The 24,615-nt window shown below is 39.2% G+C and overlaps 1 protein-coding gene across 3 annotated transcripts in view; it reads right to left on the reverse strand.

Moving 5' to 3' along the window:
• Nucleotides 1-11,240: 11,240 nt before the first annotated feature.
• Nucleotides 11,241-24,615, reverse strand: part of COL11A1 (collagen type XI alpha 1 chain) — a 168,760-nt gene continuing 155,385 nt past the window's right edge. For all 3 annotated transcript variants that reach the window (XM_065669577.1, XM_065669580.1, XM_065669579.1), the window contains 10 exons: nucleotides 21,201-21,254; nucleotides 20,239-20,346; nucleotides 19,636-19,689; nucleotides 19,511-19,546; nucleotides 19,354-19,407; nucleotides 18,646-18,895; nucleotides 16,340-16,452; nucleotides 15,482-15,550; nucleotides 14,632-14,865; nucleotides 11,241-12,963 (listed from right to left, as the gene is read on the reverse strand). In XM_065669577.1, the coding sequence (XP_065525649.1) occupies nucleotides 12,817-12,963; nucleotides 14,632-14,865; nucleotides 15,482-15,550; nucleotides 16,340-16,452; nucleotides 18,646-18,895; nucleotides 19,354-19,407; nucleotides 19,511-19,546; nucleotides 19,636-19,689; nucleotides 20,239-20,346; nucleotides 21,201-21,254 (1,119 nt within the window). In that variant the 3' untranslated portion in view covers nucleotides 11,241-12,816. The remainder of the gene's footprint in view (nucleotides 12,964-14,631; nucleotides 14,866-15,481; nucleotides 15,551-16,339; nucleotides 16,453-18,645; nucleotides 18,896-19,353; nucleotides 19,408-19,510; nucleotides 19,547-19,635; nucleotides 19,690-20,238; nucleotides 20,347-21,200; nucleotides 21,255-24,615) is intronic.

Below are 24,615 nucleotides of genomic sequence, written 5' to 3' on the forward strand. Positions count from 1 at the left end.
GTGCTGCTTTGAATGAAGACAAATGAATGGAGGGAAATGTAATGACTATAAACTCTGCAAAGCAAAAAGGCTGTCTTAATGGACTTAGTTCAGCTTATGAGAATAAAATGACTTCACTAACATAGAGTTGAGATGGACTTGACTGATTCAGCCAACAGCTTGCTTAAGGTGCCATATTATTATCATATCACTAATAACTACAATGTAAAGAGTTCCCCGAATCTCATAGCTCTGGTACCACTCATTCATGCCTGTAAAAATTTTACTCCTGGGTAGGTACTTTGTTTAATTTATTTCACTAACATATGCTTATTGCAGAGAATATATTTGGGCATAATGTTTGTTCCTTAAGTACTTTGAAACAAAAAACCCAAAGCTACCAGAATGACCTGAGAGAGCAGACATCACAAATAGAGCAGACAGTTCAGAGAGTTGTTTTCAGTGAAACTGCTATACATTGTCTAGGCTAGTCTTTATGCATTGCATACATTAAATTGTCAGCTGCTAAACGGCACAGTATACTTCCAGTTGAAACAAGCATTCATACAAATACTATATTATGCACAAAGGAAAAAACAATGCTAATGATTTTATCATGGTTAAAGGAGCAGTGGAGTTCACATGGAGGTACAGTGTGTCTTCACAAAGGTTTTTGGTGTTTTGTAAATTTGCTAAGACTGTTCATTTTGTATACTAGTAGGAAAGAAAATTTAATACTTGAGAGATGGTTGAAATAAAAATACTTTAAATCCAAGGCAGCATTAAGAAAAAAACCCAAAAGTTGTGAGTTTTCTGATCTTTGTTTAGTACTTCTACTGCTAACATACAAAATCATCTTTATATTTCCAAAGCTGTTTTTCTCACTATATCGTTACTTCTTTGGGTATTCTAGCAAGTGGCATCACTGAGAGTAGATCTCTGTGTGTGTATGGACAATTCTTTCCAGTATTTTTATTCAAAAGTATTGATAAGGTGAAGCATAAGTGTGGCAAGTTTGTTTCTGTATCTGAAGAACTTTGTTATGAAAGCTGGGACACCAGTTTTCCAAGAATTCTGTGGAAAGACAGGACTTTGTCATGACTTCAATTTCTGACAGTGATTTGTATGCATTGGGAAAGCATGGATTCAAGCAAGGAGCAGACTTAAAGAAAAGGCTGATCTTTTAGCAAACATAAGAGATATTGAAACCCTTCCTTTCTGTATCTTAGAGGATGGGCAAATAATTCAAGGCAACAAGTCTACAGGAGATACAGTGGACCACTTTCTGTGGACTGTACTTGCTATTGATTGTCTTCTTGTATTGTGTATAAAGTTCAAATATTAGAAGTGATAAGACACTTAAAAGCATGGCTGGCAATTTCTGTCCGTTTGGCAGTGAACATCAGTGAACTGATGTGAAAGAAAATCAATAGTAGGTAGATAAGGACATACAATTTAATGAACGGTTTGCATACGTGTCAATAAACAGAAGACTGCCCTTACATTCAGATTTTTTTTTCTCACTGCTGTAGATTTGAGGGTGGGAAATTTCAGTCGCACAATCGGTGCTGGATTGGGTCACTAAAAATAAGAGTGAGCTTTGAAAAAAGAAATTTCAAATACATTTTGATATTTTAACAGTTTTATTCATCTCATGCTGCTGCGAACGGATTTAAAAAAATAGTTCATGTTACTCTCAGAGTCTTATTGATAAACTAATTGCCACATTACCTCAAACTTTGCAAAACATTTCACTGTTCCTGCTAGTAATTTCAAGCAAGCAGACTGCATTACACAGAGACTAGATTTCAGAATTCGTAACTACAAATGCTGCTTTGTTGCCCATGATTTGGGGTGATTTTTTTTACCTATAACCACATTATAATCTCCTTAGTTTACTTTTAAAATCCCTAAATAAAACAGGAAAAGTGAGGAGCTACTAGCCGATTCTGCTGTGGTGCGTAGTGTTCCTTTGTGTGCTGAACATGTCTGAAATGCTGACCTACTATTTTCGAACTTCTCTTTTTTGTATTAGCAGTCTTTCTTTTCCAAAATCTATATGCACAATAACGCACAAGCAATGGAGCAAATAAGTAGGTAGTTGACTAGCCAGAAAGTGCAGCTACTGGCCTCCTTGCTAGGGATACTTTTACATTTTCCAGCATGAGCCCATTTTGAGAGTTATTAAGAGGGATTTGGACTTCCAGGCCACTGCAGAATGATCACTAAACATTCATTTGTTGGAGACAGTCACTAGTATTAAGTGACTCTACATCCCTTGAAGGCATTGAAGGGTTGGTATTGATTTTTGAGTATCATTTGTAAGGTGTCTGTGCACCTGACAGCAACTGGACCATATCATTAGACTATCTACGGGATTTTTCGTCAAATACATTTCTAAAGGTAACGCTAATAGAAGAGCTCTTAAGCTCTGAATCAGAAGATGGGTGGTAACGAGTGGTGTCCCTCAGGGATCGGTGTTGGGACCGGTCTTAACATCTTCATCGCTGACATGGACAGTGGGATTGAGTGCGCCCTCAGCAAGTTTGCCGATGACGCCAAGCTGTGTGGTTTGGTTGATACGCTGGAGGGAAGGGATGCCATCCAGAGGGACCTTGACACGCTTGTGAGGTGGGCTGATGCCAACCTTATGAAGTTCAACCACGACAAGTGCAAGTTCCTACACCTGGGTTGGAGCAATCCCAGGCACAGCTACAGGTTGGGCAGAGAAGAGATTCAGAGCGGCCCTGCAGAGAAGGACTTGGGGGTGCTGGTCGTTGAGAAAATGAACATGAGCCGGCTTCAGTGTGCACTCGCAGCCCAGAAAGCCAACCGTATCCTGGGCTGCATCAAAAGGAGCGTGACCAGCAGGTCAAAAGAGGTGATCCTGCCCTTCTACTCTGCTCTTGTGAGACCTCACCTGGAGTATTGTGTGCAGTTCTGGTGTCCTCAACATAAAAAGGACATGGAACTGCTGGAACAAGTCCAGAGGAGGCCACGAGGATGATCAGGGGCCTGGAGCACCTCCCGTATGAAGACAGGCTGAGAAAGTTGGGGTTGTTCAGCCTGGAGAAGAGAAGGCTTCGTGGAGACCTCATAGCAGTCTTCCAGTATCTGAAGGGGGCATATAGGGATGCTGGGGAGGGACTCTTCGTCAGGGACTGTAGCGACAGGACAAGGGGTAATGGGTTAAAACTTAAACAGGGGAAGTTTAGATTGGATATAAGGAGGAAATTCTTTCCTGTTAGGGTGGTGAGGCACCGGAATCGGTTGTCCAGGGAGGTTGTGAATGCTCCATCCCTGGCAGTGTTCAAGGCCAGGTTGGATGAAGCTTTGTGTGGGATGGTTTAGTGTGAGGTGTCCCTGGCAGGGGGGTTGGAACTGGATGATCTTGAGGTCCTTTCCAACCCTAACTGTTCTATGATTCTATGTAAGAGAGGGCAGTATTTTAAAGGAAAGAACTGAAAGAAAACAGCTCTAGAAGGCTGTTTGAAGTTATGGATCACAAGCTAATCCTTGATCTAGGAAGGCAGCACCATAATTGACCTGAATGTTCTTGAGGGTGTTGGATTCATGGAAGTCAGCCAATAGCAAAAAGCCTATTTCTTGGCTCCAGAAAAAGTGGATCCCTGGAAGAAAAAAAAGAATGTAGGAAGTACTTGGCCATGCTCACTGCAACTGTGGCAGTTGGTAATGCACCATGTCTAGTCCCATGCTTATGAGCTGACTCACCTAACCTTCTCCTCTGGAAACTCAGGGCCATAGGCAGTGTGAGGTACCTACTCCACAAGTAATGCTGAAGCTGGGGCTATGTGTGTGACCCTTTCCCATCACATGGTGTGAGAAACACTGTTTTGAATTAGCTTTAGGTGAATACATCTGAATGTGTTGAAGAACAACTCCTGGGATTTTTTTTAATAGGATTTTAGAATCAGGTCAGATTGAGCTAACTGAGATAGAGGAGAGATTACAGTATATTTCACCCGTAGTTAGTTGAGCACTGATAGCACCCCAGACACACAGCCTGTCACTATTTTGCTAGCAAGAACAGATTTTCACCCCCAATTTACAAATAAAATCTGAAAAGTTTAACTTGGAAACAATAGTATCTCTACCTGCCAAGCAAAGACTGACATTTATTTACTGCAAGGAGCCAGAATTTAAACAACCAAATGTACTTTCTTTTTTAAAGTTTCTTTGTAAAAACTCAAGCACACAACTTTAGCTTTGGCTTTCACCTTTGATTAAGTTTTAATCTCAGGTTCTCATGCAATTTAACTTCCTGTTGCAATAAATAAGATCCAGACAAGAATACTAGTATTTTGGAAAGAAAATACGTATTCTCAGAGTTCTGCACTCAGAATCAAGGGAAAACATGATGAAAACTAAGCTTTCAGTTTTAGAACTTTCTTACTACAGTTGGGTAGTTATCTTGACCACTACCTTACTTATTAAGTTTACCCAAATACCAGTCAAGTATTATTGTAATTGTTACTGACAAAATACTTCTGAATAATTTCTCCAAATTTGTGAAACCTATTAGCAAGAAATGTGAACTTTTTCTTTGAGAGTCTTGAAATTCCCTTCCAAAGGATACTGAGCTTTTCCAGAAATTTGGTTTTAAGAAGTCAAAATACTTAATACTTGAATTTAATACTTAAACCACAAAACTTTGTATGTGTTTTCCTTGTAAATAAAGGCTAATGTAGTGCAAAAGAAGCTTATTTAAACTATGCATACAAATATGCATGAATGCCAATTGGCTTCAATTTATCCTGACTTAATTTGAATTAACTTGATGGGTCTTTTGACACAAGCTGTGCTGACTAATTGTTGCATATTTGGGTGCACTATATCACTGAGCATGGCAATCAAAAGCTCAGCCAGATGTTCATATTTCCTTTGATTGCCCACAGCCATAGGTTTGAAGAGAAGTCAATCAGAAAAATTATTCTTCTTAGCAGCTGTCAAGGTACTGATCGCATTACCATAATAGCAGTCAGGAAAGCAGAATAGCTCTGATTTTCCTTTCACTTACCGTGGTAACAGCCTTCAGCAGCAATTCTCAGTGTTGGTTTGATACTAGCACAAAACATCAAATGATGTGAAATTAGACCAAAAGTCTTTGTAAGTCATTGATACCACCACAGTGAAGAGTGAATATATTTCTTATCTTTGTATGAACTTACATTTGTGAGTCACTTCAATAAAAGTATCTTTTGTATATTTTATACTGCCATATGTTTATGATGAGTTACTATTGACTGCAGGCATACTTTTTCCAAACATCATCTAAAAGCTTTTAGAAGCTGAAAAAATGAAATGTATTGCACCCGTATACAGGAAACCTAAGCCTACTGAAACAATTCCTTTGGATTTACTTTAAGACCTGTATGATACATCAAGCTTTAATTTACTGCACAATGTTTTTCAATGTAGTAGTGTTTTCATGAAAGCATGCACACAAAACTAAGGTGGTGTTGGGTTTTTTCCCCCTTTTTGTGTATTTTATTCCTGATATTCTGGAAGCATCTAACAGATGGAGAATTTGCATTTAGTTCCAGGAGGGATACAGCTCAAAACAATTTTAACCTCTTTCTCCTTTCATTTCTAGGTGATTGGAATGTATCCTTGCATTTCCTGCATAAGTAGATCCTATCTCATTAAGGGTGAATTTGGGTTTGGGTTTTTTTTTGCTAAGGAGAACTGAGAGGAAGAAAGCGTAGTCTTACAGCACTGCTGTTAATTCGCTGCACGTCTATGTGTAGGACTGGAGCAGGTCTCTTTACTTTGTTGCATGTTACCTAGGAACATCCTAAAACTGAATGTAGAATACTCCTTGACATGGTCCTTAAAGGTGATGGACTGGGGACATATGGATTGCTTGTCTTCAATTGTTTATCTTAAAAGTTGTGATGAAATGTCCTATATATTTCAGCAAGTGCAAAAGCAGACCTGTGGACAGTAACAGCACTGTATTTTTGAGTAACAAAGCCTGTTCTTCTTTTTCACACTGTTTAATGGGTGTCACATCAAAAAGATGAATTTAACCTGACAGATGAAGACAATAGGGGAATGATTCTGGAAATATTATCATGTGTGGTGAGCTCCAGCAGCAATTAAACCAGGAATAAGTTTGCTGAAAGGAAGCTCACAGGTTCAGCCACAAAACCCTGATCACAGCTTGGTTTTCAATCAAAACTGTCAGAGGAAGAGATTACACGGAAGAGGAGCTATCACACCCACCCCAGAATTACTTAATATGACTTTTAGTCTCAATGGAAGAGTTTTCAGTGTAAAAACTCTTCAAAGAGTGTTTCAAAAGCAATGACAGATATCCCTGGTTAGTTTATAGAGTTTAAATATTGTTTGCACACCTGCTCTCAGAGGTCCCACAGCTACTGAGGTTTTTCAGAACTGTGCAGCCCCTTCTACCAACCGAAACACCTGGGTAAAGAAAATAAATAACCCCTTTCTTTCCCTTTACTCTTTGAAAAGGTTTCTTGCTGTACATTACATGCACCAAGCTCATCAGAGATTGGTGCCGACTCGTGGGAAGTGTTTGCATGGCATGACAGGGGAGAAAACACAAGCCAGAGGTGGAACTGATCCCTGTACACCATGGACACATAGTCAGAGGACTCACAGTGGGTTCGTGTGTCTGAAGGAGGAGAAGGCTGGGTTCTTATTTCGTGATTTGATTTTGTGGGTGTTTTTTTGCTTTACACTGCAGAGTTAATAGATTTGAATCTATCTGTTTGAATGCGTGGCTCTGTGACCGGTACATAGCGTTCACATGCCATGTGCTTTGCCCTTTTCTGCTCTTTGCCTTGATGCAACCTGGTGCTCTCTGTGGGGGAGCTGGCCACGTTTATTCACAGAGATTTGAAAAAGCATACATCAAATTCTGTACTCCTTTCCTGTGTTTAAACAGAAAAAGGCTGGATGTTATCTGGCTAATGCTTCCTATGCCGTGAAAATATTCCAGTGTTGAAAGAGCGAGAGCCCTGAAGTACTTTGGTGGGTTTGCTTCCTCTGCATTATGTGTCCCATTAGAGTTAAATGTATGATTTCATACACTGTCACAGCTGAGTTCCACTTGGGTAATGTGCCTCCAAATTTGCTGTCTATCTATATGAAGTATTTATCAGTGTGCATATTAAGATGGTATCAACTAAATCTGCTTGCATATGTTTCAGCCCTTAGATGCTTTCAAATTTGTGATTTTGCTTTCATCTTAGTTTTATACTAGATAATTCCAACCTACTCATTAAATTTAATGAGTAATCGCACTGGCTAGCTGCTGTTTCTACATGGAACATTTGTGCACACAGTCATCAGGAAGATTATACAAAAGAGGAGAAATGAATGCACATATGCAAAACTGCAAAATGGCTTGAAATAGTGAAGAATCATTTAATCAGGACATTTTTCAGGTATCATCAGTTAATGTGTACTGTCCTTTTCTTTTATTATTTTTACTGGTTTCTCCAGGAAAATAATCATGGAAAGGTGTGGCACTAGTTCAAATGTGATTCCTCAAGATATTACGGCTTTGTTTTGAGGTTAATGGGTTTAGAAAATGAAATGGGCTAACACTAATGTGCGGTGGGAGGTTTCACATGGTCATCAACATGAGCTGATCTTCCTGTTGCTTTCATCTGACTTTTGTTGCAGAGACAGTTGTCGGGAGGACTGTAGTGCTCCCTGACCCATATGCTTGCCTATGGTCGGGTAAAAGACACAGAACTTGAGCACCCTGGTCATTGCTTATTCCTAATCTGGATGTCTGTATGGCCTGGAACGGTTTTATGTTTTGTGAGCCTGGAAGCATGTTATTGTGGCTGTATAGTGATCTCTGAGCCTGCTCATGCTCTCTGATGCACAAGTCAAAAGTAATCATAGAGCAGAGCAATAAGCCTGTGTTTTTAAGTGGAAAATATTAACTAAATGGTGAAATTGTGGATATGACTAACAAATAACAATAACAGCATTCCAATATAAGTAGTGTTTCAGACATGGATACGAGTTTGTTACTTGTTAGTTTACCCAGAATCTGACAAAGAAAGCCCAGTGAAGTCAGCTACGATATAATCACTGATTTGAATGACTTTTAGAGCAGGCACTGTTCTTTACAACACGTAAAGTATGTTAAGTGAATGAGAAGTGGAGAGATTTAGAATGAAGTTATTTTTACTGACATAAAATCTTCTTTCTGTCAAATATTAACAAAAATAAAAGGTTTTGTATTCGCTTCACACAGTCTCTTGAGCCTATATGCCTTTTTTTATTAGAATATCATCTCAATGACAGCTGAGGTGAGAAAGTAGCTCTGCGTTGTGGTCCCATGGTCCAAATCGGCTCACAAGATGATAACACAGCACAATGTGAAGGCTCAGGAGAATGCATAAATATATAATCTTCATAACATTCAGTCACTTTTTGATTTGGTCACTTAGCCCTTTATTATTCCTCAGAAAGATTTTAGAAATGGCCACTTTGCTCTAGGCCTGCAGACTTGCTCAATACACAGATACTAAGATCAGAGCTGTTTACTGTCAGAGCCAGAACAGAGGCCATTTCTGAACAGAGCCAAATGTGTTTCACTTGACCACTTTTCCCCTTTTTTTAACTGTGATGTTCCCATTGGAAATGATGAGGTATTTTTCTTTTAACTAACTGAAAAATATTCTGGTAGGAGAAAGTCCAGTGGTCTCCACACTGAGATTCTTTACCCATGTGCTAGAGGACGGGAGCTGAGGACAGTACTGACAGTTGAATAGAGTAGAAAAGAAAGGCACAACAAAACCAAGGCAAAATGGTTCTCAGTGTACAACAGAAAGGAGAAAAATATAGGGGGGAAAAGGAAATAAGAAAGCAGTGGGGAAATAGGTTCAAGAAGTTTAGCCGAGCCAAGTGCAAGGTCCTGCACCTGGGTTGGGGCAATCCCAGGCACAGCTACAGGCTGGGCAGAGAAGAGATTCAGAGCAGCCTGGCGAGAAGGACTTGGGGGTGTTGGTCAATGAGAACCTGAACATGAGCTGCTTTAGTGTGTGTTTGAGCCCTGAAACAAGTCTGATTTTGCCTAGAGCAGCATGTCTGAGTATTTGTATACTTGCAGCCTTCCTCACTGTAGTATCTTCAATGTCCTTATTGAAAATAAAATAAATAGAACTCTTTACTCCTCTGCAATAATCTTGGCATTGCTTTTTACCAAATTAGCAATAAGCCTCTTTGATCATACATGTGCCTAGAAAAGGATCACAACTAACTTTCCAAGTAAATATGATAGACATCTAATATCCTGCCCATGTCATTTTCAAGTTATTCTTGGTGCATGTACAATAAAAGATGTTCATTCACAGAAGATGGAATGTGTTTGTAATAGAGAATCAATGGCTATTAAGGCATCTCCTACCAGTCATTAACATGTGAAGCTTCATTTTAAATTAACAATGCTGTTCTTAAGGGGAAGAATCATAAGCAAATAACTGTGCCTGTTTTTTGAACAGCTGGTAGCTTTCTGTGCCACAGGGTGACTGCTGATGTTTGCTAGCTATAATGACTGCCCACTTAGACTGAAAAAAATACCTTCCTTACATTACATGCAGTTTTCCAAGAGATGTGCCAGTCGTGGTGAAATTGCCTTATCCTGGGTTAAAAAAGAGGAAAGCGGGGAGAGAAAGGAGAAACTATGCCTATACACAGGACAGTTTATACCTCCTTAGTTGTAGCTTGTCATTTAAATATCTATCATATGTCTGTATTATTCTGAACAGAACACTGCCTCTATCTGTAATATTTGTTGTGTCTGCTGTGTGCCTACTCACTCAATTTCCATGCAACATGACAGCAACACCTGCATTTGCAGTGAAGAACCCGTCTTCATTATACCACCTCCAGTGTGGCTGTTCTCTGTTTGGAGAGAGAACAGAGAAGAAAAACTGCCCAGTTTGCTCTGAGGGAGGATGAAATTGCACCATCACAGAAAACCCATGTTCTCAAAAGTCTGTCAGTTGCTAGAGGTAAAATCCAGCTGTCATATAGCAACAGAATTGTCATCCAGCAGTTTTAAATCTGTTTGTGATTACACAGGGTTTGGATTTCTGGTGTAAAAAATGTTGAGTCTTGTTTTCTTATGGATTTGGTTGAGTAAGGAATTTAGCTTACATAGTTTAAAATTTTTAGTAACAACATTGATGAATCTGAAGCTTTATGTTTTTACAGCTCATAGGACTGGACTACTAAATGTCACAGTAAGACTAAATGTGTGAGTTTCTATGTGACAGTCTCTGTTCTGAAGAGTGCTTTCTTTGTTGGGTTTTTAGAGCACTGATGAGACTTCTGTTGGGAGAAAAATAAATATCGTAATTTTTGCTTGAAGGCAAGAATACATAATGGCAATTTTCCTCCTTTAATCAGAAACTTGGAGAGAACAAGAGTGTACTGAAACAGAGAATGGACAAAGAGGCGTTAGAATCTAGAGGTGGAGAGATGTGTTCATGGCAAGGGTAAATAGTAAGCTACCTGCCTAAGGCGTTGCCTGAGAGATACAGAAAGACTCAAGTTCATTTCCTCCTTTGAAATGCTGTCAACATGAACATTGGCAAGATATGTTGACTAATACTGGAAAAAAATCTGTGTTCATTTGGCTCCTTGCATACATCATTACACTCTACTGCTGCACCAATCTGCAGCAGCCTAATCCTGACTTACCAAATCAGTTAGTAGATTCAAACAAACACATAAATCATTTTGGAAGAGGACTCAGGTGACGCAGGTCATGTCTCTAGCTTAGACCCATTGCTATTTATGGTTCCACTACCTAGAACGCTGGAAATGTTGTGTTTCAGTAGTTTCTAGGCCTTGGCCTAGCTCTTGTCGATAAGTGGTTTACTTACCTTTTGGGATCCTACAAGGATAAGCATGAGATTGTGAAGCAGTTGGTCATTGTAGGTTGTAAAAGAGTGGCTTTGGAAAGACTACTGGGTTCCTATCTTGTGTTTGATAATATTATGTGTACTGCTGCAGCTACAAATCCATACGAACTAAATGAGAACTTGTCAGCCTTGCTGCACACTGCCAATAGCCAGATCAGCATCTTTTCTATTAACACTTCTCTTCCCAGTACTGTTGCTCAGTGCTTGCCATGACATGTAGTAAGATTACTTTGTTTTTAGTCTGGATGGTCTGGAAGAAGAGTGAAGTTACAATAATGACAAGTGGATGAGCTCTGGACACTGAAAAAAGATAATGACCAATCCAGGTAGACAAGACTTGATTTTATTAATAAAATTTGTATTTTCCTCTTTGAGGTGAGAGTTACAAACTTTGGTTCAAAAATAAAGAAAATATGACCAGCAAGAAGTTGACTTTTGAAATCTCACTTTTACATGTATAAACGTGCATAAGAAAAGACCAGTTGGAAACGAGCCAGCAGAAACTAGTACTATTTAATTTAACAATTTTTTAAGAAATAGAAACAAACATTTCTTTTCAAGTCTTACATATATTATGAAAAATAATTACAAAAGGATTCGTGTTGTAAAGCTAAAATGTAATTTCTACTTCCAACTACCTGAATAAAATGTTCAGAGGGAAGGCCAAACCAACATTTGTTTGGTGACATTTGAATAGCACATTGTATGAGGTTTGGTCAAAGACAGCTCTGTAGGAAGCAGTACCCTTGTATGTTGCTTAGCAACTGTGTAGAATCACATGACCTAGACATATTGCATCCCTGGCCTTCAGGTGAAGTAACAAGGAAAAAATACTTCATATTAATGGGACAGGAAAATATTGTATAGGACCATTCTGTGGAACTTTCTGTATCCAGTTCAGGAAGCAAACATCCATCATTGCTTACATAAAAACCTAAGTAAACACTGCAAGAATCCATAAATAACTCTTAGAATGCAGTTTCAATATTGATGTAAATAAGCACAATGGAAACAAATTCAGATGAGATTAAAAAAAGAGACTGATTTCTTTCACACAGATTTTTAACAGATCTTTTACAGAAAAGTTGGTTGGTTTTTTTTTTCATTTTTCTTACATATTTTCCCCACCCAAAAATAGAAATTTGTTTATTTTAGGTATATACAGGTATTTTATGAAATGGTGGAATGAGAAAAGAACGTAAGAAGTCTGAGGTATAGCACCATGGAACACAGCACCTTTGAAGGTGCTTTCACTGAAATTTGTCACCACAGAGTGATACCAGCAGAAGAGAGTTTCAGTGTGCTGCTTAAGATCTTCCAGTTTTGCCACCTTACATTTTGTTGGTGACTTCAAATAACAGGCTCTTCAACAGCAATATATACAAAGGGAGTTTATTATTAATCAGAAATGGAACTGGTTTCACTTGCAAGTACAGCTTTATTTTTTCAAATACATACACAGTTCTGACAATGGAGTTTTGTAATTATAAAATAAGAGCCAGATGCAATTCAAAGACACATGCAAGTTTTGGAAATGGACAGAGAAATAACAGTATAGTACTGTACATAGAATAATTACAATTTATTCAACACTTTCTTAACACCTCTTTGTTGTAATGGAAGGAGCACCATGTTGTTCATTTTTTTACAGCACCGAAGGACTCCAAAGGGGTTGTTCCTAAAGTGAGCCCTATTTTGTCTGTGCCACAGCATCTTTGTAAAAGAAGTTTAAGTCATGTGATTCTGGCCCTACAAGGGCAACAATTACTTTCTAGGTAAGACATACACAACAAGACATATTTTCTACGCCATCCTTACTCAAAACTTGCATGTGGCATAAAGTGGGTTGGTAGCACCAAAGTGCAACATTTTTGTTGATCTGATTTTTGTCTCAAGCTTAACCAAGGAAGCAGACTGGACCGACCTCAAATCCAAACTTCTGGTTCTGATCACCAAAGTCATTGATCATCACATCAACTATAGGCACTTGGTCTATTCTGGGTGTGTTGATTTCAATCACCGTCTTTGCATAGCCTTTTCTTGACTGTTAAAAAAGAAGGAAAAAAAGAGAAACAAACCCAAACGTGGTTATATATCAGAGCAGTAAGCATGTGCTGTAGATCTTCATAGGCTATCTCTGAGTGTAGAATTTATAAATTATTGCCCCCTTCATGCACAAATTCTTAGGATTTTATTTTAAAAATTAAAGGAAATGGTTTTGATTTTAGAAAGTGATCAGCCCACAGCTTTTTTACTTACTACAACAGGCCTACAAATGAAAAGTTACCCAAGACATTTAATGTTTCTTGGAGAATATATATGCTATCTGTACTATTAAATCACAATATTCTCCTAGCAGGGTACATGTCTTCCTTGTGAAAAAATTAGTTCTGAAAGGCAGAAGAAAGATCCACTTCTAAGAAGAAAGACTGTGACCGTCTTACAAAATACTACAGCAGCTGCTTGGACATGAAAGCAAGCAGTAGTCTGACAGAACTGCCAGCTGATGCCTTTAGAACCAGGTTTGAAGGCACACTTCCTAACAAAGGCTCTCTAGATCCTCTAAATATCATCCAGCCAAGTCATCATGTGAGTTATCAGGACTGCACTTTGTTCAGATTGTCTCTTGTATCTTGCTGAGAACCCTTTCACCTATGCCAGGGTCCCAGAGTTTAGATGAGCATCAAAATTATGTGGATCTGAGAGTCCTCAGTTTAGTGACAGACTTAAAGCCTCTGGAGCTCTACATTCACCCACTGTGGATAACAAAAGCAAAATACAGAACCTACAGAAAGGCTGTCCCGAAGCAGTATGTATTCAGCTATCATTACTGAGGGGAAGAGACTGCACCTACCTGAGCTGAACCTCTGTCTCAGAGCCAGGTGTGTATCCTGGCACTTTCAGGTCTCTGATTTCTATCACTGATTTCTCAGGAACTGCCTTCAAAATGCTCCCATACCAAACCCCAAAATAATTAATGAGGCTTTAACTATCACTTGCTCCTTTGACGTCTTTGTTTAAAAGTGTTCAGTACAAGCCATTTTGTTTCTGAGAAGAGGTAACAGTTGCTATGCCTAAACGACCCTGCTGGAGAGGTGGTCAGGGAGCTGGTTATGTGTTTGGGATTTTAGCTGAGCTAAGAAAAGATTCTGAAAGATACAATCCACAAACTTCACATGGCTTTGACTACCGAAATTCAGAAAAGGAAATACAAAGAAACATATCAACACAATTAATTTACTGTTTGGGTACATATATATGGCTTAGTTCATACATGTTTTTACTGTATTCACTAAATATGCTGTCTTTATATGCCTTGATTTTGAGTATAAACATACTCTCCCAATGGGCTGCCTCCCCTGATTATGCTTTTTCTGCTTCTGCTCTTCTCTTACACTGTGCTCATACTAGCAAATAGTCTGGTTTCAGCACAATGGTGCTGACAGCCTGTATGCATGCCAGGTTTGTTCCATTTCTGTTGTTTGCCTTATTTTTGCTTAGGGTTTTTTTTCTTGGTACCTATATGAAAATTAAAAAAGGGAATTATGTACTGTAGTTAAAAATCTACTGAAAGGCATTCTATTAAAAATAGAATAGTTCAGAGTTTGTTTTTTTTTTTCCCAGAAGAAAACTGTGAAAAAAATGTGCTTGTTTGATTTCTACTTTAATTGATAGGTTGGTTTTGTAAAGACTCTTCTGAGCCTCCACTTACCGCACACCCGTCGTGAAGGGCTTTGATGTGAGGACTGTTGTCATAAGACATTTCTTCATCATTTGATCCTAAGAACCTTAGTGCTTTGTCATAGCTGTCAGATGATGCATCATGCCAAGCTACAGACTGATGACAGTTGTAAGTGAAATTCTGTCTGGCAGAAGCACTCAGTAGTCTAAGGAATGTCATTTGGACCATATTAATGGAATTGCCTTCAACATCCAAATAGGAAAGCTGGAAAATACAAGTTACATCAATATTTTCCATTTCCTTTGTTAAAATGCAAACCAAAATTATTGTTGACAAAAGAACCACAAAACTGTCCTTAAAAAAAATTAAAAAAAAAAAAAATCAGCCAACATAGTAACATTTTATGGAGTGTAAAGTTCAATAAAGCTACAGCTCAGTAAATAGGTTTTCATGTAGTGGCAACAGATTTAGGATGAAGAACTATAGTTCAGAACTCAGGAGAGAATTACATAGTGAAAGACAGCAGAATCTCTTTGGGAATCTGTGTTCAGTTAATTATAAAGTGATGTCATCCTGTAGTCTCATCTTTGCATACTCAGTATATTTCCAGCTATCTAGAAGTGGGCAGGGGATCTGTGCTCCAGCTGCTTTACTAAGGGTCAGTGGTGATGTGAGCACTGGGATCATTGTGGCACAACACAGAGCAAGCTGCTGTCCAATGGCAAGAGGTTGCATACCTGTGCTAATATTTAGGGGAAAAGGCCTGGGGCTGAAGAGACTTTTTATTATCTATGTATTTGTAAAATTATTTGGGATCTTTTGATCACTGATAATGTGTACTTGATTTGTGAGTAACTGTTATGTTGCAGTGATAACTTACAAGTTTGCCTCGCTTAAATTCACTAAACCAAGATCCTGGATTCTCCTTTGGCCATGATGAAATCCTAACCTGTGTGGAAAAACAGCAGAGACAGAATATTTAAAACATGTTATCAGATAGGAAGGTTTTACATTACCTGGGACAAATTTCACATCAGATAGCGAGATCTCAGCCCCTTTAAAGGTCTAAAATAGGATGGTTTTCTTGTACAGAATGCCTTCAAATTAGTAACTTTAAATGGAATCCAAAGTGATAGCTTATAAAGAGAGCTACTTCTATTTAAGGGAGACTGTTTTCATTTGTTAAGTTTCAGGTAAACTGCTGGTTTAAATTGTCCCTGTGAAGAGTGTATAAATTAGAGTTTTCACTGTTGTTAATGCTGATATATCTCTCTTGTTTAGGTAAGCTTTTAGAAAGAAACCTCTACACTATCTGCCCCATCAGAGGTCATTTATAACAAGTGAGGACACTGTTAATACATAGTGTTTCATATCTACTTCCACAGGTACAAAAGGAATAGATACAAATGAAACCACAAGAGAAATGCAGCAAGAGTCTAGGTTTTAGGTCAAGAGTCTAGGTTAAGTTTATGCACTTTAACTGGATGTTGCATCCTGAAATGCAGTGCAATGTCAGCAAGCAGATGCAGAGATTCCCTATCTAAGCAAAACAGTGAAAATACTGTTTGTTACGTCTATGTACCATTTTACCACTTCATTCAGATTTGTGCACGTTTTAGTGTAACCAGAAAGATAGATATACGAAAATGTGACAATGTAATTATCTTCTTTAGTTCAACATTGCAACAGCGTAGTAGGATCTGTCAGCAGCCAGCTGAAAACACAGATTGGCACTTACTCCTTCAGATTTCTTATCTGGGTAGATGCAAGTTTCTCCACCTGCTGTGAAATTGCAGTACACTTTGAAGGAGTCTCCTGAACATCCCTGGTTAGGATCAATCCAATATTCCCCTAAAATAAATGAGAAATTATTTGGCTTATGTAGTGGAATCAGTATTTGTAAGACCCAGTTTTTACTGCTACCCCAGTACTTTTTTCTCTACTTTGGTCCTCCAAAGTTTATAGCAAAGTCGGTTTATCTGAATGATGAGAAAACAACCCTTTTCTGCCTTGTGATTTGTTTCTGCTATTATCAAGACTTAATAGACTTATCAAGTCTATTTTCATCTTTTCTCTAATTTTTTCCTTTTCTTTTTCTGTAATTTTACTTCAAACCATGATTCTGTTGCAGGATACTGCTTGAGGTTATGATGGAACTTGGTCTAGTGGAGGAAGGACATTATGCGTGAAACATACATTGCAAGTCTCAACAATTTGGCCATTTCAGTATTCAAGATAGAAGGATAATTTGTACCTGTGGTAACAGCACTTTCAAAAACAGAGCACAGGCATCTTTAGGCATAAAAAAGATATGGCTTAGGTCAGAGAGAAAAATCTGTAGTTATTTGCACACCTATCAACATAAAAATATGGCCACACAGGGCTTAGTGAGGTTATAGCTGGCACAACTACCTAAAGCTTTTATTGAGAGATGTATTTTAAGCAAAGACGTTTTTGCTACTGGGTTAGGAAGCTGCAAGACTAGACTAGTGAAGCTCCAGGCTGCTTCAGTTGATAAAAGCACCTTAACTAATCCTTGGTTAGGTGACAGTGGGAAAGACAGTTAAAACTTCCGCTATATAGTTTCAAGAATCCTGCCAGACTGGCATGGCTAAGAATTCAGGCTCTACAATGCTAGAGTGAGTGAAGGCTGGGCATGAAAGAGAGCCACAGTCAATCCAAGGTCCATTAAAAATCAACACTTTTTAACACCATACTAATTATAATGGTGATTTCTGTGGTGTGGGTCCTTATCTTCGGCTAGTTTCTCAGTAAGACAGCAGATGATTTTCTGACACTACTGTTCTAATCCAATTTCAAGCTAATAGTAAAGGTTTCAAAGAAAAATGACAAATCCCTTCATCAGTTCTGTCTTCTAATTACAGGGCATAGACAAAGCATTTATGGTATTTTAAAATTCTATTGATTCAGGCTGTATTTACTGAAAACAAATTCTCGCCCCTGGAGAATCTTGTGTTTTAATTGAATGCATTTACTTTTATTTTAAACAAAATATTACTTTTATATGAAGAAAGCTCCAGATACTAAGCAAATACTGGTAAATGAAGAAGGTGAATCTGGTTTATAAAAAACATTCATTATTATGAACGTCACTGAATTGTAAAATATGTACTTTTCATATAGCATATATATTGCTTAACTACGCCTCAAGGCAACCATCTGTTTTTATCTACCTAGAATGAAAACAACAAAATAGCATTAAACTGTTGAAATCTGTTTTCCCTCCCATCTAAAGGCACAAAAAAATACTACTTTGAACTTGGAAAATTATCCATTGCAATTGAAAAAAACTATGAAAGCATGAAAGCTCTGTGAAGGCTAGCTTTCATTTAAACCTTTCCAGAGGGTAAGCTCAGAAAACAACAAAGAATAATTAAATCAAGATAGTTCTTGAGAACACAGCGTCTTGTTCATACAACTCTGCACTAAACAGTATGAGAGAAACTTGAATGTCTGTTTGCTGAATGATACAGAACAAACAGTGGTCATGCAGTAAAACAAATTATTGTTTCTAAGTGTAAAAGAAGAGTAAACTTTTTGAGAGTCACAGTCAATAATAAATCTCATATAATACCAGTGCTATTTTATGTTATTGTGCTCAGCTAAAGTGTACAGCTAGAATAGTTTCCATTTCTTTTAATACAAGCTATTAGCTATCCCAGCAGGCTGACGTTTGAGATTTTCCTTTCCACTGATCTAATTAGCATCAATCTTTAATTCCTCTCCTGTTTGGGTAGTTCTAGAAATGCAATGCCCACATTTCCAAAAAGGAACTGGTTTTTATTTGGCACTCCACAAAGTTTTAAATCTAAACCCAGATCAGGTTATGTATTTTAGGATTTTACCAAGAGAACGGCTCTTACTTACATTTTATGCATTTTTATACATGAAAAATTGATTTAATGAGACTGTGTTTACTGATCAACTATATTAACCACCTACCAATAATGAATTATTCTCTAAAGTATCCTAGCAGATTGTAACTTCAGCCTTGTTTGCCTTTGTCATGTAATATTAACATACCATCTGGGAAGTCTGGGTGGCAGAGTTGCAAGTCTTTGCAAGTTCGGGCTGGGTTATTCTGTGTGCCCATTGGATACTTCATATGCTCAATGTCTTGCTTCAGTGAATTCAGTGAACCAAAGATCTCTTCCATGCCATCAGAATAATCCAGAATATTATCACCAGCATCAGATAACATGTAATCAGGAGATCTTCTTGTCTTTTTGGGTGACTGGATTGGCAGTGGCTGGATTACCTCACCCGGAGGACCCTGAGTGGAAAGCAATGTATCTGGTTACCTTTTCTGTCTGTTTTTCAGCCGCATAAATAGGCAGAGGAAGGCCACAGGATGTGGCTTGCAGAAGCTTTGAATAGGCTTTCTTCAAATTCTTAGTTTCACTTATTTCTTTGATATTTTGGGGAGGAGTGTGTTGCTCTCATGTAAGTTAAGTGTGCAGAACTGACTTGTACTTGCCTATTTATCCCTGGCAATTCCCTCAAGCACAGGCATAGCCTATGACAAATGAAAACTGAGGATGTTTTCTTTGATAAAATTTTAAAACTCCGCTTGGGGTCTACAAAGCAATACTTCAAGTGATTGAAACATTTCATTCAGATTTGGAAAAAAAACATTTTTCATTAATCCCAATCATTAATATATTCCTTATCTGCAAGTTCAAAAATGCTGGCTTCTACCCTTCTGCATGTGAGATAAGAGTTCTTACTTACTGGGGGACCAGGTGGACCAGGTAACCCACTGTCACCTTTTTGACCAGCAGGACCCTATAAGGCAATGAAAGAAATGAAGTGTTGACCATATTACACAATGTTAAAAGTAACGCACACAGAAGTTAAAGAACCAAAAATACAGATGCAAACTACTTACACTGGATCCTTTGGAACCTTTTGGACCTTGGGGACCCTATGGGCAAGAACACAGAACTACAGTTGGAGTGTATGTCACACAATCAGGGAATGTTTTGAACCGGAGGACTGGATGAAATTACTTACAGGTAAACCAGGAGGACCAGGGGGTCCGAGTGGACCTGCAGGACCGGAAATTCCCTAAGACAGAGTAAGAGAGTAAGTACAGAACTGAAGTACTGGACTGGATTTAAAAACATATTTATGAAAGCATCCAACCCTGATGAGTTTTGATTTAGGCCATTTGCTAGAGTCAAAATAGCCTGTAAGTTTAAAATATTACCTGACATTTTGAGTTGCCTGTAGTTGTTCTTACACTGCAGTACTTACAGTCACAACTGTGTTCCCCTTTAGACTGACTTCGAAACCTCACTTTTTACATAGTGCCTGGAAACATGGATAGTAACTAGGAGAAAGGAAGCTACTTTGGGTAGTGCAGTTAATAAACATGATGAGATTGGTGTTGCTAGTTTTATCTTATCCTTTAGGTGTATGTGATTACTTCATCATCTGAAGTATGATACTGTTTTAAGCTAACTTCACAGTGTCTGCAGGAAAGTTTTAACTTCTAGCAGGAGGCTCTGGGTGTTACATGTTTATAGTAACTTTATGTCTCTCAGAAGAAATAGCTGAATATGTGTTCTTTGCTTGCACAGAACTTGAATGAAAGCACAAATATGCTTTACTCACTGCATCACCCTTGGCTCCAGGAGATCCCTGTGGGCCAGGAAGACCCCTATCACCCTTTTCACCCTGTTCTCCTGGAGGTCCAATCAGGCCTATCAAACCAGGATGTCCCTAAACAAGACAGAAGAAAATATAGTTAACACACAATATATATAAAGTAAATGTGCTTTTCAAACACATGAATTAGAACTTTCAAATGTCATCACTGTTGCTAGTCAACGATTAACCTGAAAAAAAGTTATTCTGAAAGCATATTAATTGGTTTTAGTTGGCCTTTTAGACTTCATTTGCAAGCTGTGACTGCTTATTCAGTGAAAGAGGTACAACATACTCCTTACTGAAACCAATACAAAAATAACAATACTTGTGGGTACAAATTTCATAAATGTTACATTTAGATGCTATAAGCATACTATAGAGTTGCACAGTTGTTTCCATATGCAATATGGCTGTATAAGCAGCTGCTGCAAGCACATAAACAAAACCTGAAATTCAGAAGATACTGATACCCCTTTCTCTATGTAGTTTTTTTCTGATATACAAGCAATCAATAAACTGTGCTAGCCTGGATTTCTCAAGTCATTATTTCAAAAGAAGGTGTTATAGCTGTTAAATATTTAGATTTTATTGTTTAAAAAAAATCTCAAGTACTTTTTATTGCTACTTACTTAGTTTTTGTCACATGAACAGCTCTCTTTACATCACTGTCTTTGGGATTTTTATTGCAAGGACGAATCACATGGTAAACAGATTATGACACAGGAAGTAATCTTTTCCTTTCTATATAGCTCTAGGATACCAGATGTGGATTAAAACTTCACAATTACTAGCAGGCTATGTGAAGCTGAGTAGACATAGCAAGTTGCCTTGTTTTCTGATACAAAACCTCTACTGTTTCTTCTGCTAATTTTATACAGACTTTTAGACTGGATAAAAATTACAAATGCACAATGACTACATTATACCTTCTCTCCTTTGGAACCTGGATCTCCTTTCAAGCCAGGCAGGCCAGGTGGACCCTAAATAAATCAAGGGAAGTAACGTTAAAGTAAATTTTAACATACTGCTCAGATCATGGTTGCTTGAAATACTACTAAAGGCAGTGTAAGTCAAAGTACAGAGTCATTCACTGGTTAATGGTTGTGATTAACAGCATGTAATTTAGGGCCCATGATGAAGTTGAAATAAAAAGTGTGATGATGCTGCTGTAGCATTTAGGTTACTTTATAATTAGAAATCTATAGAGTTGTATGATTAGAAATCTATGAAGCAGAGGGTCAACTGAATTCTCAGAGCACTGAAAGCATCCTGTGAAGCAAGTGTTGTTAAAAAAATTCAAATACTCTTTTTTTATTACCCTAATTTTGCTTGTGGTTACATTACACGCTTTCAATTGTTACTTCCATTTTAATTGCCACACCTTATTTTAGTTGCTTATTTTAGCCCTTTCTTTTATCATAGTGGACAGTATCCTCGTAATGTTTTAAAAAAGCTTATAAAAGGTGGAAGCAAGGACAAGCAGCATTCGAAGAATACATGGATTGTTGCCCAGGAAGCTAGGGACCAGGTTAGGAAAGCTAAGGCCCAGTTAGAATTAAACTTGGCTAGGAATGTTAAAGATAACAGGAAAGGATTCTATAGGTACATAGCGAATAAAAGACAGACTAGGGACAATGTAGGCCCCCTCCGGAAGCTATCAGGAAAGTGGCTACCCTGGATTTGGATAAGGCTGATGTTCTTAATGTCTTCTTTGCCTCAGTCTTCACTGGCGAATGCTCTGACCACACCACCCAGGTCTTGGAAGGCAGACGCAGGGACTGGGAGAATGAGGACCCTAGGCCCACTGTAGGAAAGGAGCTGGTTTGAGACTATCTTAAAAACCTGAGCGTACACAAGTTCATGGGACTTGATGAAATCCATCAGCAGGTCATGAAGGAGCTGGCAAATGAAGTTGCTAAGCCACTGGCCATCATATTTGAAAAATCATGGCAGTCAGGTGAAGTTCCCAACGACTGGAAAAAGGGAAATATAACCCCCATTTTCAAGAAGGGGAAAATGGAAGACCCTGGGAATTACAGACCAGTCAGCCTCACCTCTGTGCCTGGCAAAATCTTGGAGCACATTCTCCTGGAAGGCATGCTAAGGCACATGAAAAACAACAAGGTGCTTGGTGACAGCCAGCATAGCTTCACTAAGGGGAAATCCTGCCTGACCAATTTGGTGGCCTTCTATGATGGGGCTACAGAAATGATGGACAGGGGTACAGCAGTTGATGTCATCTACCTGGACTTGTGCAAAGCATTCGACACTGTCCCACACGACATCCTTCTCTCTAAATTGGAGGGATATCAATTTGATGGATGGACCACTCGGTGGATAAAGAACTGGCTGGACGGCCGCACACAAAGAGTTGTGGTCAATGGCTCGATGTCAGGCTGGAGACCTGTAACGAGTGGTGTCCCTCAGGGATTGGTGTTGGGACTGGTCTTGTTCAACATCTTTGTCAGTGACATGGACAGTGGGATTGAGTGTGCCCTCAGCAAGTTTGCCGATGACACCAAGCTGTGTGGTCCGGTTGATATGCTGGAGGGAAGGGATGCCATCCAGAGGGACCTCGACACACTTGTGAGGTGGGCTGATGCCATCCTCTTGAAGTTCAACCATGACAAGTGCAAGGTCCTACACCTGGGTCGGAGCAATCCCAGGCACAGCTACAGATTGGGCAAAGAAGAGATTCAGAGCGGCCCTGCAGAGAAGGACTTGGGGGTGTTGGTTGATGAGAAAATGAACATGAGCCAGCTTCAGTGTGCGCCTGCAGCCCAGAAAGCCAACCGTATCCTGGGCTGCATCAAAAGGAGCGTGACCAGCAGGTCGAAGGAGGTGATCCTGCCCCTCTACTCTGCTCGTGAGACCTCACCTGGAGTACTGTGTGCAGTTCTGGTGTCCTCAACATAAAAAGGACATGGAACTGCTGGAACAAGTCCAGAGGAGGGCCACGAGGATGATCAGGGGACTGGAGCACCTCCCGTATGAAGACAGGCTGAGAAAGTTAGCGCTGTTCAGCCTGAAGAAGAGAAGGCGGTGTGGAGACCTCATAGCAGCCTTCCAGTACCTGAAGGGGGCATATAGGGATGCTGGGGAGGGACTCTTCATTAGGGACTGTAGTGATAGGACAAGGGATAATGGGTTAAAACTTAAACAGGGGAAGTTTAGATTGGATATAAGGAGGAAATTCTTTACTGTAAGAGTGGTGAGGCACTGGAATGGGTTGCCCAAGAAGTTGTGAATGCTCCATCCCTGGCGGTGTTCAAGGCCACGTTGGACAGAGCCTTGGGTGACATGGTTTAGTGTAAAGTGTCCCTGCCCATGGCAGGGTGGTTGGAACTAGATGATCTTGAGGTCCTTTCCAACCCTAACTGTTCTATGATTCTAATGTTTTCTCCCAGTTTACTACAACTCAGCAAGATTTTTTGCAGAATATAAATCATGTTGCTTGTACTAACTGCTCCTTAGTTGTTTTTTTTTTTTTGTTGGATAACTACCACCTATTTTGTTTCAGCACTTGGGGCATTGTCTTGGGATCATGGTTTCTTTGACTTGCCACATGTAATTCTTGCATGACCACTATGATGCATTTAAATCTGTATTTTCTACATAGTCATGTCCTTTCTACTCAACATTGCAAGCTTGCTTGATGTGATCTGTGTGTGCTAGCTCCACTGACATGTACAAGCTTATGACCCTTTGTCATTTTCGTAAATGCGATTAGTTACTCAAGTTTTGCAATTCTAGTCTGGGCAATCCTAAATGCTTTTAGCAACTACCTTAGTCTTTTGGGGCCTCCACTCTTCATTTGTGGGATAATACCGCTATGTCCTGGGTTCAACAATAGCAGTAATTTTTCTCCTTAGTAGCTGGCACAGTGCTGTGTTTTCGACTTCAGCCTGGGAACAGTACTGATAACACACTGATGTTTTTAGTTGCTGCTAAGTAATGTTTACCCCAATCAAGGCCTTTTCAGTCTTATGCTCTGCCAGTGAGGAAGGGCATGGGAAGCCAGGAGGAAGCAGAGACAGGACAGCTGACCCAAACTAGCCAAAGGGGTATTCCATACCACAGCACATCATGCCCAGTATAGAAACTGGGGGGAGTCACCCAGAAGGCCCAGATCGCTGCTTGGGTCAGGCCGGGTATCGGTTGGCAGCTGGTGAGTGGTTGTATTCTCTCCCCTTGTTATTTTCCTTATTATTATTGGTGGTAGCAGCAGTGGTTTATGTTATACTGTAGGTACTGGACTGTTCTTACCTCAGCCCGTGGGGGTTACATTCTTTCCATTCTCTTCCCTGTCCCCCCGGGGTGGGAGGGGTAGGGGTGTGGGAG

The sequence above is a fragment of the Lathamus discolor genome, chromosome 3 (genome assembly GCF_037157495.1).
Source record: "Lathamus discolor isolate bLatDis1 chromosome 3, bLatDis1.hap1, whole genome shotgun sequence".
NCBI lineage: Eukaryota > Metazoa > Chordata > Aves > Psittaciformes > Psittacidae > Lathamus > Lathamus discolor.